The sequence below is a fragment of the Hyla sarda genome, chromosome 1, assembly GCF_029499605.1.
Source record: "Hyla sarda isolate aHylSar1 chromosome 1, aHylSar1.hap1, whole genome shotgun sequence".
NCBI classification, from domain to species: Eukaryota; Metazoa; Chordata; class Amphibia; order Anura; family Hylidae; genus Hyla; species Hyla sarda.
Genome location: NC_079189.1, coordinates 246,280,148 through 246,295,858, shown reverse-complemented (window position 1 = coordinate 246,295,858; position 15,711 = coordinate 246,280,148). Strand labels below are relative to the sequence as shown.

General features: G+C 44.4%; 1 protein-coding gene across 12 annotated transcripts in view; it reads right to left on the bottom strand.

Annotated features, from left to right (window-relative positions):
• The window catches only part of MAST3 (microtubule associated serine/threonine kinase 3), a 349,606-nt gene that overhangs the window by 95,550 nt on the left and 238,345 nt on the right, over positions 1-15,711 (bottom strand). For all 12 annotated transcript variants that reach the window (XR_008892095.1, XM_056570004.1, XM_056570015.1 and 9 more), the window contains 2 exons: positions 7,299-7,366; positions 6,955-7,040 (listed from right to left, as the gene is read on the bottom strand). Coding sequence is in view for 11 of the 12 variants with exons in the window: in XM_056570004.1 (XP_056425979.1) it covers positions 6,955-7,040; positions 7,299-7,366 (154 nt within the window). In the remaining variant the exon portion in view is untranslated. The remainder of the gene's footprint in view (positions 1-6,954; positions 7,041-7,298; positions 7,367-15,711) is intronic.

Sequence of the window (15,711 nt, the reverse complement as noted above, 5' to 3'; positions counted from 1 at the left end):
AAAACAGAACTTCTTGTTTTTTCTCCATCAACTGATACTGTACCTAACCCTGACATATCCATCTTGGTATGTGGTACTACCATAACTCCCAGGCAGCAGGCTCGCTGTCTTAGAGTTATACTTGACTCTGATCTGTCTTTCACTCCCCATATTCAGTCCCTTTCACGTTCTTGTCACCTGCATCTCAAAAACATTTCCAGAATCCGCCCGTTTCTCACTACTGAATCTGCTAAAACTCTAATTATTGCTTTGATTAACTCCTGCCTCGACTACTGTAACTCTTTACTAATAGGCCTTCCTTTCTCCAAACTCTCTCCTCTCCAGTCCATTCTTAATGCCGCAGCCAGACTCGTCTTCCTCTCCAGCCGCTACACCGATGCCTCCTCCCTGTGCCAGTCACTACACTGGTTACCAATTCAGTCCAGAATACAGTACAAAATCCTCAGTCTCACACACAAAGCCCTCCACAATGCTGCACCTCCCTACATCTCCTCTCTCATCTCTGTCTACCATCCTACACGTTCTCTCCGATCTGCTAATGATCTCACACTAACATCTTCTATAATCCGAATTTCTCACTCCCGTCTCCAAGACTTCACTCGTGCTGCACCGATTCTCTGGAATGCTATCCCTCAATCCCTCAGACTCAACAACATCCATAGTTTCAAACGTGGCCTGAAAACACATCTCTTCAGACAGGCCTATAACATTCTTTAATTTGACTCAACATATCCTCAACATATCCCCACACCTCTTGTTTGAATAGTTATTGTGCAATATTATGTCTGATACTTGTCTTTGTTTGTACCCCATAATTGTAAGCACTGCGGAATCTGTAGGCGCTATATAAATAAAATTATTATTATTATTATTGAAAGTGAGTAACCGGACTTCAGCTGTACAAGTGGCAGGAACGAGGAAGGTGAACTGGTGGATTAGAAAACCATGCAGACAGAGCCTGCCTAATTGGCATAGGGACCATGGAGAACACAGGGTTACCGCATTCAGAACCACACACTGAAATAGGGTTACCAGCCATCAGCCGTGAGAGCGGCAGACATGGGGAGCGGGATCTGGTAGAATAGGGAACCCTGTGAACCACAATGTGGTGCACTGTATGGGGCCCATGGGACAACATGGTCTCACTCATTTGGAACCTCCCCTTGGCAGTGGGTTACCTGAACTTCTGCCATGGTGCGGGAGATGTATGGTAGGCGACCCAATGCAGTAGGAAACCATGCAGACAACATCTGGCTGACTGGCATAGGATCCCTGAATGCACAAGGTGACTCCCTCAAACCCTCCCACAGAATGTGGGGTACTGGAGTGCGGCCGGAGATCTAGGGAGGCAGAGGAGCCATGGCTTGTATCCCCGTTGCCCTGTACAGGGTCCAAAAGGGCACACCGGCTCACTTCTTCAGACACAGTGCACTAGTAGTGGGGTACCAGAACTCCAGCGGCCATGTAATAACTGACAGGCGGCAGAGGAACCACGCAGACCACTGTCTGGCTTACTGGTATAGGCTCCATAGTATACACCTCGCACTAGCAGTGGGGTACCGAAATTTCAGATGCAAACACGGCAGCACTGAGATGAGTGACAGGTGGTAGAGGAAACCATGCCGACCATTGTGATCCCCCAATGTATCAAGTCCAATCCATGTCCCTGCTGGGTCACTTCATTGAAACCCTCACACTAGAAGAGGGGATCTGGAACTCCAACTGCAGCAGACTTGATTGGAGACGGAAACCACGCAGTCGACAGTCTGGCTTGCTAGTATAGGGACCATTGCACACGCATGGTCATTCCTCCAGAAACTCCCTAGTTGTGGGGTACAGGGTAAAAAAAAAAAAAAAAAAAAATAAAAAAATAAAAAAAAAAAATAATAAAAAAAAAGAGCCGAAAGGCCACGTGGCAGACTTTGGCACAGGGGCAGGAAAGCAGGCCCAGACATAGAGCAGAAGGACACCTCGGAGGAGCCCTCGGGTTTCACTAGAAGTGCAACGGCACCAATTAAGGCACCTCTAGGGAGGGACTGGAATCGTCAGTGGCAAACATGACATGGCAACAGGGGAAAACAGACATAACGTGTATCCCCAGGGTTATTTCAGGGAACATGCATCCTTGGTAATGACCCGCCACAGCTGATGACAGTGTCGGCTGGAGGCTCCACTGACCCTGCCATGCTACACTGCAGGAGAGGAGAAGGACGGTGGAGCTATGACGAATCCCCCTATGCCATAATGAAGGGTGGTCGGGCAGGGAAGAGAACAATAGCCCCCAAGTTCCTGCGCTGCCGGAATGGGGGCATAAGACGGAGTTACGCTTCAAGTCCCCAGCATGCATGGCCGCCAGCATTTGTAAAAGCGGCGGCTTCCCTGTGACTAAAGCACCCACTGTAACTCTCGCCTGCTAAACAGGAGAGTCTGGCACTGCAACAAGGCAGCTCTGAACGGGCACTGCAACAAGGCAGCTTTGACTGAGCGGGTAGCGAGTCCCCCCTCAGCTGATCTCCAGATTCCCGTGCTGAGCCCGGGAAGAAGAGAGGTGGAGCTACATGCAACCATTATGGCTCCCGCTGGTGAAAAAGTGCCGGAGGAGTTCAGAACAGCCGGGGTGGGGAGGGAGAAGAAAGTTTACGGCCGCAGAAAGTGCAGGGAGCTGCCGCAAAAGCCAGCAGCTGTTCTGAACAGAACAAATTTGATAATATTCAATAGTAGAAAGAACAAACTCGGCACTGCTTCCTTAATTGTTAGCACCTGACATCCAATGCCTCTGCTGGCTCAACCACGTCTGATGGTGCTCACTGGTAATAGCAAAGTCCAATGCAAACAGTCCACAGAAAAGAGAAAAGAAAACCAGGGCAACTCACCAAATACGTAAACTTCAAGCTTCTTTATTAATCCATGAAGGGTATAAACAGTGCAAGACACGGGTGGACAGAAACCAAGGGGACGTTCGTTCGGGGCTACGGTGCCGTTTCGCAAGATATGCTTCAACTGGCTTCAAGTGGGCCAGTTGAAGCATATCTTGCGAAACGGCACCGTAGCCCCGAACGAACGTCCCCTTGGTTTCTGTCCACCCGTGTCTTGCACTGTTTATACCCTTCATGGATTAATAAAGAAGCTTGAAGTTTACGTATTTGGTGAGTTGCCCTGGTTTTCTTTTCTCTTTTCTGTGGACTGAGAACAAATTTGATATTGTGCCGACCTCAAGTATCAAGATCATTTGTAAAGGTAAAAAAAAAAAAAGGGACTGAGTAAAATAGAACAACCACACACACACAGATGCCATTTTTTTTTCCCTATTTCACCTCACAGATTATTATCATTTGTTTCAGAGCATATGTTATGGCTATTAATGGGTGAGGAGGGAAAAACGAAAGTGTAAAAACTAAAACTGGCCCAGTCCTTAAGGGGTGAAAAAGGAGATTTAAGGTAAAAAGAAAATAGTACACCTAGAACAGTGTCTGGAAACATGGTCAACAGATCAAAAAACGGTCAGACTCCACAAATTACTTAAAACTAGCGTGGCTATAGATTGGTCAGACTCCTTTTTGTTGTCACAAATATCTCAAAATTTTTATTTGTTTCTTCATTATTCTCATTCTAACTGGTAACGACCAAGGACGTGTATATACATGTCTTTGTGCCGTTAACGCAGTATAGCGCGGGCTCCCGACTCGTGCTCACGCCGGCCGCCCCCAGCTGATTCTTGTAGCTGAGGGCTGGCGTTAATAGCAGACCGCCACAGCTAGCTATTAACCCTTTAGATCACCCTTTAGGTACCTTTTAACTGCTCCCTGGTGGTCCACAGGGGGCGATCCACTTCTGAGGTAGCACATTGATCTGTAAAAGGAATCAAATGATTCCTCCTTAAATTCCCCTAAGGGGACTAAAAGTGTAAATAAAATTTAAAAAAAAAGTTTAAAAAAAAGTTTAAAAAAACACAGATTAACCCCTTCCTTATTAAAAGTTAAATCACCCCCCCCCTTTTCCCAAATTCCATATAAAAAAAAAAAAAGATATAAATATAATAAAAATAAACATATGTGGTATCGCCTCGTGCGTAAATGTCCAAAGTATTAAAATATAAGGTTAGTTAAACTGCACGGTCAATGCAATGTATACGGAAAAATAAAAAAGTTTATAGGGGTCAGAAGAGGACAATTTTAAACATACTAATTTTGGTGCATGTAGTTATTTTTTTAAAGTAGTAAAACAAAGAAAACCTATATAAGGCCCCTTTCACACTACAGGTATCATCCTGTAAAAAAACCTCCGTTATTACTCCCGGCAAAAAGTCCTGAAAACAGCTGTCAAAAAGTCCCATTCATGTCAATGGCATTTTTTTTTAACATACTTTTGCATCAGGCATGTCCATTTTTGCTGATGTCCGTTATTTTTGTCGGTACAAAAGACTGTATGCACATATTTTTGGTCGGGGAAAAAAAAATTGTGGAAAAACTGGACGTTAGAATTTAACATTGAAGTCTATGGGTACCGGATGTTCAAAACAAAACTAAAAAAACTGGTAATAACAGATGAACAACAACAGTTTTTTTAAAGAAAAAAACATTAAAAATAACGGATAATTGTCATAAGTTAACATCCGTTATTACATCAGTTTTTTTTCATCCGTTATTGTACAACACGGCAGTAAAAAAAAAGCAGGATGATACCTGTAGTGTGAAAGGGGCCTTAATTGGATATTATTGTAACTCTATGGTCCTACAGAATAAAGATTAGGTGTCATTTTAATGAAAAGTGCACTGGGTAGAATCGAAAGCCCCCAAAAATTACAAAAAGGTGGGTTTCTCTTCCAATTTTGCCCCACAAATATTTTTTTTTTTCTGGGTTCGCCATAAATGTTGTGGTGAAATTATGTCATTACAAAGTACAAATGGTGGCGCAAAAAATAAACCCTCATATGAGTCTGTAGGTGCAAAATTGAAAGCATTATGATTTTTAGAAGGTGATGAGGAAAAAAATGAAAGTGCAAAAACGGAAAAATCCGAGCACCAGGCTCCAGTGCCATACATGTATGCTGCAGATCTTCTAGGGAAGAAGACCTTTTTAGTTGGGGTGTCAGCATCTGGACTCATTGATTAAAACTTTTAACATGTCTTTATGTCTTGGTACCAGATACAAGAAACCTTCAGATGCCCATGCCATGGCAGTTTAGAGCTGTTTTGGCAACAATAGAAAGAACTACCGTATACTTGCCGTATAAGACTACCCCTCCTACCGCGAAGTACAGTACCTTGTAGTTCCCCCACACATTAGGTCGGCAGCTCCCCTCCCCCACAATAGTAGGCAGCTCCCCTCCCCCACAATAGTAGGCAGCTCCCCTCCCCCACAATAGTAGGCAGCTCCCCTCCCCCACAATAGTAGGCAGCTCCCCTCCCCCACAATAGTAGGCAGCTCCCCTCCCCCACAATAGTAGGCAGCTCCCCTCCCCCACAATAGTAGGCAGCTCCCCTCCCCCACAATAGTAGGCAGCTCCCTCCCCCACAATAGTAGGCAGCTCCCCCCACAGACATACAACTTCCAGCCATATAGAGTGTATGGCTGGAGGCTGTATGTCTGTGTACTGCCCCCCACAGTGTTCAGTCACCGCTCCTCCGGCCCAGGGTCACAATCTACTGCTATGGCCTATGGACCATAGCAGCAGTCCCGGGACCGGAGGAGCGGTGATCGGAACACTGTAGATGACGCGCCGCCGGTCACTCACCAGGCCCCGGCCGGCGCTTGTCTTCCTCCGGTCCTCCTGCGCCTCTATGATTGCACGCACGGGACGTCACTGACGTCCCGTGCGTACAACCATAGAGAGGTGGAGAAGCGCAGAAGGACCGGAGGAAGACTGCAGGAGACCGGAGGAGGACGCGCGGCGGCCGGGGAATGGTTAGTGACCCGCGGACATCCTTATGTCCCGAAAAGATTTTTCGGGACACAGGGATGTCTGGCATAGGAATACTTATGATTATCTGCTCGCCCGGCTCCTGTGTGCGGCTGCAGGCAGGGGCCGGCCAGAGCATGTTAAAAATTAATTCATGTATACTAAAAACAAGGGTGCCTCCAGCTGTTGTGAAACTGGAGGCACCCTGGTTTTTAAGTATACAGTTATAAGTTTGTACATGCTCTGGCCGGCCCACGCCTGCAGCCGCACACAGGAGCCGGGCGGGCAGATAATCATAAGTATTCCTATGCCAGACCCCAATACCCGGCGTATAAGACGACCCCCGACTTTTCAGAAGAAAATTTGGGGTTAAAAAGTCGTCTTATACGCCAGGATATACGGTATACAATATTAAGAACAGAAGGTTGACAGTAAACAGCTGATTCATGTTTCAGGATATGACAATAAAGTCCTATGAGCTTTTGTAATCTAGTACTTAGTGGTTGTTGTTCCTAACATTAACAGCAATTTAGGTTGACAGGCCAGCTCTAGAAAACTGACTTGGTGAAAAGGTGATATATTATTGTGCATGGCTGTATACACAAGTTAGTAAAAGCTAACCCACTAAACAAAAGGAGTTTCTATAAACACTCACTGGTCATTGGTCAATCACTGGTGATTGGCTAATCAGCCAATCACAGAGCAGCAACTAAATGCATTTAAGCATGTAGACGTGGTCAAGACAACTTGCTCAAGTTCAAAACGAACATCAGAATGGGGAAGAAAAGGGAGTTCAGTGACTATGAATGGTTGTCAAATGGGCTGGTCTGAGAATTTTGGAAACTGCTGATCTACTGGGATTTTCATGTACTTTCTATCTCCAGGGTTTACAGAGAATGGTCAGAAAAAAAAACACTACTCATTTACATACTGTGTGCGACATTTACAAAAAGTTATTTCCCCCCCCCCATTACAAGACGTCGAGGCACGGTAGTAAACATTATTAACCTATTACAAGTTGTCACTCGTTATATAAGGTAAAACTAATAACTCACCCATAGGCACCATTGCTGATCAATTTACAAGTTTCAAAATCACTCTCTCCCGGTTTCTTTCTGGTAGGAGTACTTGAAACACAAGCCTGAAATAAATAATTTACATTAAAGCCTTTATGCAAAGCCCCCCAAAAAATATCTATTCCTGAGGGTGATAGACCTCAAAACAGGATAATGCATCAACTATTAATGGAAAACTACGAAATCACTAGGACAACTGTTAATAAAAAAGAAAACAAAAACCACACAACATAAAATCTATAACCCTTAGGGCCATGGGGAGCACATACCCATGGAGCACATTAGAATATAATCAACTGAATGCTGTTAAACAAAATGCTTACATCTTGAAATTCTTCTTGCTCCAGCTGCAGTGTATTTTCTGAGTCATAACTATCCAGCTGAACAATCTCTGTAAAAAGAAAAATGTTATAGTAAAAGGGAAAAATACAAACTGCTCATGAATGCCTAAAAAGTATATTTTTATGCTCACTGTAAAATCTTTCTTGGAGGATCCATTGGAGGACACAGAGACCGTGGGTATATGCTGCTGCCACTAGGAGGCTGACACTAGGCACTAAAAGAAGTCGGCCCCTCCCAACACCATATACCCCGCCTACAGGCTCTGAGCTATCAGTTTAGTCCCAAAGCAGTAGGAGAGCATCGACAGGGGGAAAAAAAAACAGTAACTGTCCGAGGGAACCACAGACAAAAATTAACCGAACCAACCCTCGGACAGGAAACCAAACCAAGGACACCAAAACAAATGGGTGGGTGCTGTGTCCCCCAATGGACCCTCCGAGAGACTTTATGGTAAGCATAAAAATCTACTTTTCTCGTTCGGCTCCATTGGGGGACACAGACGGTGGGAGGTACCAAAGCAGTCCCGGGGGTGGGAAAAAAACGTCAAGTAACTCAGGTGGAAGGCTGGGCCAAAGCTGCCTGCAACACCTTGCGACCCAAACCAGCATCATTTTGTAAACGTGTGCAAGGACGACCAGGTGGCCACCTTACAGATTTGTAAGGCCAAAGCCTTGTTGCGGAGAGCCAAGGAGGCCCCAAAAGAACAAGTGTAATGAGCTGAGACCCGGAAAGGAGGAGTCTTCCCCTTGCAGTGGTAAGATTCCAAGATGGCAGAATGGATCTACCGCAAAATGGTCGCCTTCAAAGCAGGAAGTCCCTTACAACGACCCTCCGTAAGCACAAAGAAATAGTCACACTGGTGAAAGGAAGAAGTGACTGAAAGGTAAATTCGAACGGCCCGTACCACATCAAAACCATGAAGCAAACGTTCCCTGGGATGTGGATGGACAGAAGGACAATATCCTCATTTAGGTGAAAGGAGGAGACAACCTTAGGTAAAAAGGATGGGGCGGACGGAAAACAACTCTTTCCTGGTGTAAATCCAGGTAGGGGAAATGGCAGGAGAGAGCCGCCAGTTCCAAAACTCTCCTAATGGAGGAAAGTATACGAAGAGAAACGTCCCGGAGAGGTTTGAAGGGAGTACCCTGCAAGACACTGAGAACCAGATTCAAGTCCCATGGAGAAGTAGGGGATCTGCATGGCAAAGTAGCATGAGAAACACCCTGCAGAAAGGTGCGGATCGGAAGCCAGGGGACGCTGAATGAGAATGGAAAAAGCAGACACCAGACCCTTAAGGGAACTGAGAGCCAAGTGTTGTTCCAGCCCAGACTGTAAAAAGGAAAGAAGACATGGGAGGGAGAACACAACTGGGGATAAAGTAGCGAGATTTCCATCATCAAAAATAGGACCGACAAGTACGGTAATAAATCTTCGCAGATGAAGGCTTGCGTGCCTTGATCACTGCGCGGATCACTTGGGGAGAGAACCCCCTGGCCCTTAGCACCGCGGTCTCAACCGCCACACCATCAAATGCAGAGACAGTAAATTGGGGTGGCAAAGGGGACCCCGAGACAGCAGGTCGGGATGAAATGGGAGGCGCAGTGGTATGTCGTCCACTAGTCGAATCACGTCGGCGTACAACGCTCACCTGGGCCAGTCTAGAGCCATGAGAATGGCTGGGATGCCCTGTGCTTTGAGCTTCCTCAGGACCCTGGAAAGGAGAGGAAGAGGAGGGAAGAGAAAGGGGAGGACGGAGTGCAACCAGGGGATCACTAGGGCGTCTACGACTAGGGCCAGAGGATCTCGGGACTTCGCGACGAAGTGAGGAACTTTCTGGTTGTGACAGGACGCAAAGAGGTTGCAGATCTCATAAAACACCTCTGGATGAAGTGACCATTCGCCGGGGTCGGCCGATGAGCGACTCATCGAGATGTAGGGAACCCTGCGTTCCGCCCAGAGAAGGATCCTGGAGACCTCGGCCATCGCTGCAGGGCCGAGAGTGCCGCCCTAGCGATTGACAACTCCATGGCTGTGGCATATGTCAGACTGGACACGAACAGGACGGTCCTGGAGAAGGTGCTCCCAATGGAGGAGGCAAAAGGTAAATTGCCCTAAGTGTCAAGATGTTGATGGGGAGAAGAGCTTCCTGGGAGGACCAACTGCCCTGGACCATGCAATCCCTGAAACTTCCCCCAACCGCTGAGACTGGAATCAGTCATGATGGCCTGCAAGTGGAGGGGCAGAAAGGATCGTCCCTGTCGAAGAAGAGGAGACCGAAGCCACTACAGGAGGGACTGGAGAGTCCTGGGAGGAAGAATAATCCCGCGATTGAGGGATAGCGGAGACTTGTCCGACGGGACAGAAGAGAAATACTCACCTTGTCCCGGGAAACTTACCTACTGAACTCTTCGGCTAGCTATTATACGCCTGCATCATGCCGGGCTCAGACAGCGAGATGAGAAGGGTAGATAGGGGGACATGGACCCAAAGGTGCAACCCCAGGCGCTGAAGGGGTTGACAGTGCATAACTCGATGCCTGTGCCCCTTCTTCGCAAATGGGGGAACAGTGAGCGCTATTCTCCTGAGCCCCCACCTAAAAAGAGAAATCAAAAAAATATCTATACACACATCCCTAAACTAAAAAATAAGATAATAAAAGACCAGGTCTTGAGAGCTCCAGACCAGTGTCTGCCTCCTACGGACACTAAGTTAAGACTGATAGCTCAGAGCCTGTAGGAGGGGTATATATCCTTCTGGGAGGGGCCAATTTCTTTGGTTGCCTAGTGGCAGCAGCATTTACCCACAGTCTGTGTCCCCCAATGGAGCCGAACGAGAAATGTATTTTTCTTTTCCAGGTAAAGTGTAACAGCATCACCCACACAATTAACTTGTATATTCAGATTAGTGTGGGTGATGCTATTGTCAGTTTCCCTTCAAGAAAAACCTGATTCAGATGGCTCTGGACATTAGTCTGGGCCTAAGGTTCCCCTTTCAAGGAGACAATGGCCACACAGCAAAGACAACACAGGAGTGGAAAAACCGGTGGTCCTTAAACCACTTTCATTTTTTCCTCATCACCTTCTAAAAAACATGACGCTTTCAATTTTGCACCTACAGACTAATGGAGGGCTTATTTTTCGCGCCACCAATTGCAATTTGTAATGACATCAATCATTTCACCACAAAATTTTCAGCGGACCCAGAAAAAAAATTTGTGGGGCAAAATTGGAAAAAAAACACGCCATTTTGTAACATTTGGGGGCTTCGGATTCTATGCAGTGCAGTTTTCCAGTTAAAAGGACACCAAATATTTATTCTGTAGGTCAATACAGTTAGAATGATACCCAGTTTATATAGGTTTTCTTTATTTTACTACTTATAACTACATGCACCAAAATTAGTATGTTTAAAATTGTCTTCTGACCCCTATAACTTTTTTATTTTTCAGTTTATCGGGTGGTATGAGGGCTCATTTATTGCGCCGCAATCTGAAGTTTTTATCGGTACCATGTTTGTTTTGATCAGATTTTTTTAGGGTATACAAAGTGACAAAAACATGCAATTTTGGACTTTGGAATTTTTTTTAAATGTACGTCATTGACCGTGCGGTTTAATTAACCTTATATTTATATAGTTTGGACATTTATTTATGCACACAGTGAAACCACATGTTTATTTTTATTATATTTATATATTTTTTATATGGAATTTGGGAAAAGGGGGGTGATTTAAACGGAAGGGATTTATGTGTATGTTTTGTAACCACTTAGGGATCATGGGCGTACAGGTACGCCCTGACGCCCTGGTACTTAACCCCTTAAGGACGCAGGACGTAAATGTACGTCCTGGTGAGGTGGTACTTAACGCACCAGGACGTACATTTACGTCCTAAGCATAACCGCGGGCATCGGAGCGATGCCCGTGTCATGCGCGGCTGATCCCGGCTGCTGATCGCAGCCAGGGACCCGCCGGCAATGGCCGACGCCCGCGATCTCGCGGGCGTCCGCCATTAACCCCTCAGGTGCCGGGATCAATACAGATCCCGGCATCTGCGGCAGTTCGCGATTAAAATGAACGATCGGATCGCCCGCAGCGCTGCTGCGGGGATTCGATCATTCATAACGCCGCACGGAGGTCCCCTCTCCTTCCTCCGTGCGGCTCCCGGCGTCTCCTGCTCTGGTCTGTGATCGAGCAGACCAGAGCAGGAGATGACCGATAATACTGATCTGTTCTATGTCCTATACATAGAACAGATCAGTATTAGCAATCATGGTATTGCTATGAATAGTCCCCTATGGGGACTATTCAAGTGTAAAAAAAAAAATGTAAAAAAATGTAAAAGTAAAAAAAAAGTGAAAAATCCCCTCCCCCAATAAAAAAGTAAAACGTCCGTTTTTTCCTATTTTACCCCCAAAAAGCGTAAAAAACATTTTTTATAGACATATTTGGTATCGCCGCGTGCGTAAATGTCCGAACTATTAAAATAAAATGTTAATGATCCCGTACGGTGAACGGCGTGAACGAAAAAAAATAAAAAAAGTCCAAAATTCCTATTTTTTTAATACATTTTATAAAAAAAAAAAATTATAAAAAATGTATTAAAAGTTTTTTATATGCAAATGTGGTATCAAAAAAAAGTACAGATCATGGCGCAAAAAATGAGCCCCCATACCGCCACTTATACGGAAAAATAAAAAAAGTTAGAGGTCATCAAAATAAAGGGATTATAAACGTACTAATTTGGTTAAAAAGTTTGTGATTTTTTTTAAGCGCAACAATAATATAAAAGTATATAATAATGGGTATCATTTTAATCGTATTGACCCTCAGAATAAAGAACACACGTCATTTTTACCATAAATTGTACGGCGTGAAAACAAAACCTTCCAAAATTAGCAAAATTGCGTTTTTCGTTTAAATTTCCCCACAAAAATAGTGTTTTTTGGTTGCGCCATACATTTTATGATATAATGAGTGATGTCATTACAAAGGACAACTGGTCGCGCAAAAAACAAGCCCTCATACTAGTCTGTGGATGAAAATATAAAAGAGTTATGATTTTTAGAAGGCGAGGAGGAAAAAATGAAAACGTAAAAATTAAATTGTCTGAGTCCTTAAGGCCAAAATGGGCTGAGTCCTTAAGGGGTTAAAGGGGTACTCCAGTGGAAAACTTTTTTTTTTTTTTTTTTTAATCAACTGGTGCCAGAAAGTTAAACAGATTTGTAAATTATTTCTATTAAAAAATCTTAATCCTTCCAATAGTTATTAGCTGCTAAATACTACAGAGGAAATTATTTTCTTTTTGGAACACAGTGCTCTCTGCTGACATCTCTGTCCATAGCAGCATATGTTTTCTATGGGGATTTTCTCCTACTATGGACAGTTCTTAATCCCTTCCTTAACGACCACGGACGTAAATGTACGTCCTGGTTTGGCGGGACTTTCCTCACCAGGACGTACATTTACGTCCTGTGTATGACCGCGAGCATCGGAAGGGTGCTCGCGTCATACACGGCAGGTTCCGGCTGCTAGCAGCAGCCAGGACCCGCCCGTAATGGCCGACATCCGCGATCGTGCGGATGTCCGCCATTAACCCCTCAGATGTACTTTGATTGGATGGTCGGATCGCCCGCAGCGCTGCCGCGGCGTTCCGATCATCCAGCATGGCGGCCGGAGGTCCCCTTACCTGGCTCCGGACGTCTCCCGGGGTCTTCTGCTCTGGTCTGAGATCGAGCAGACCAGAGCAGAAGATCACCGATAATACTGAGCAGTGCTGTGTCCTATGCATAGCACTGCACAGTATTAGCAATCAATGGATTGCTATAGATAGTCCCCTATGGGGACATAAAAAGTGTAAGAAAAAGTTGAAAAATGTAAAAAAAAAAAAAAAAAAAAAAATATAAGTGAAAAATCCCCTCCCCCAATAAAAATTGTCCGTTTTTACAATTTTACCCCTCAAAAAGCGTTTTTTTTTTTTAAACAAAAACATTTGGTATCGCCGCGTGCTTAAATGTCCGAACTATCAAAATGTAATGTTAATGATCCCCTATGGTGAATGGCGTAAACGTAAAAAATAAAAAAAAAGTCCCAAAATTTTGCTTTTTTGTCACATTTTATTCAAAAAAAATTTATAAAAAAATGATCTAAAAGTTTTATATATGCAAATGTGGTACCTAAAAAAAAAAATGTACAGATGACGGCGCAAAAATGAGCCCTCATACCGCCCTATATACGGAAAAATGAAAAAGTTATAGGTGGTCAAAATAGGGCGATTTTAGATTACTGATTTTGTACAAAAAGTTTTAGATTTTTTTTAAGCGGTACAAAAATATAAAAAAGTATCTAGCCATGGGTATCATTTTAATCGTATTAACCCACAGAATAAAGAACAGATGTCATTTTTACCGTAAATTGTACAGTGTGAAAACGAACCCCTCCAAAATGTGCAAAATTTTGGTTTTCGGTAAAATTTCCTCCTAAAAAAAAAATTTTTGGGGGCTTTGCCGTACATTCTATGGTAAAATGAGAGGTTTCATTACAAAGTGCAATTAGTCACGCAAAAAACAAGCCCTTATATGGATCTGTAGATGGAAATATAAAAGAGTTATGGATTTTAGAAGGCGAGGAGGAAAAAACGAAAACGCAAAAATAAAATTGGCCTGGTCCTTTAGGTGAAAATGGGCTTGGTCATTAAGGGGTTAAAATGGACAGATGTCAGCAGACAGCTCTGTGTTCCAAAAAGAAAAGAATTTCCACTGTAGTATTCATCAGCTGGAAGGATTAAGGTTTTTTTAATAGAAGTAATTTACAAATCTGTTTAACTTTCTGGCATCAGTTGATTAAAAAATAAAATAAATAAAAATAAAGTTTTCCACCGGAGTACCCCTTTAACCCCTTAAGGACCCGGGGGTTTTCTGTTTTTTTGCATTTTCGTTTTTTCCTCCTTAACTTCAAAAATCATAACTCTGTAAATTTTGCACCTAAAAATCCATATGATGGCTTATTTTTTGTGCCACCAATTCTTCTTTGTAATAACATCAGTCGTTTTACCCAAAAATCTACGGCAAAACAGGAAAAAAAAATTATTGTGAGACAAAAAAAAGCCATTTTGTAATTTTTGGGGGCTCCCGTTTCTACACAGTACATTTTTCGGTTAAAATGACACGCTCTCTTTATTCTGCAGGTCCATATGATTAAAATGATACCCTACTTATACAGGTTTAGTTTTGTCATACTTCTGGAAAATATCACTACATGCAGGAAAATTTGTACGTTTAAAATGGTCATCTTCTGACCCCCTATAACTTGTTTATTCTTCTGCGTATGGGGCGGTACGAGGGCTCATTTTTTGCATCATGATCTGAAGTTTTTAGCGGTACCATTTCTGCATTGATGGGACTTATTGACCGCTTTTTATTCATTTTTTCATTATATAAAAAAGTGACTAAAAATGCAGTATTTTGGACTTTGGAATTTTTGGGTGCGTACACCATTGACCGTGCGGTTTAATTAACGATATATTTTTTATAATTTGGCGATACCACGTGTTTATTTTTATTGACACTTTTTTTTATGGGAAAAGGGGGCGATTCAAACTTTTATTAGGGAAGGTGTTAAATGATCTTTAACTTTTTTATTCCAGTGCTATAGCTCCCATAGGGGCATAGGGGGCAATAACACTGCACACACTGATCTTTTACATTGATAAGTGGTTTCTCATAGGAATCCACTGATTGATGATTCTGCCGCTTGACTGCTCATGCCTGGATCTCAGTCACTGAGCAGTCATTCGGCGATCGGACAGCATGGAGGCAGGTAGGGGCCTGGCCCTGCATTATAGAACGGGAGCAGACTCATGACGTACCGGTACGTCATGGGTCCTTAAGAACCAAGGGTGTACCTGTACGCCCGTGGGAATTTCGGTCCCCACCGCGCGGGGACGGGAACTAGATGCCTGCTGAAATCATTCACCAGGCATCCCGTGACAATGCCCAGAGAGGTCCAGAGAACCCCCAAGTTCAAAGATCACCGCAAACCGTGATTTGTGGCGATTCCAGGGCATACGGGTCTCCGTTGACCCGAAAAATAAGAAGGATCGGGGTTGTCCAAGACACCCACGATCCCCCTGAAGAGATAGGGGTGCCAGCCCTCCTATTGGTCGGTCAGAAGCGACCAACCAATAGCAGATCGGGGGCGGGGGGGTTAAAGTTCGGTTCCCCCGCTCTGCCCACCCACTGTAGTCCGGGCAGAGCAGGGGAACCGGTGGTAACCGGCACCGGAGGTCCACTTGCCATCGGCGCTTGGTGGCAGAGGACAGCAGTGCGGCTCCCTGGTACGGCAATCCTACGGAAGCAGGTGAGTTGCCTAGCAACAACTGGAGGGCTACAGTTTGGA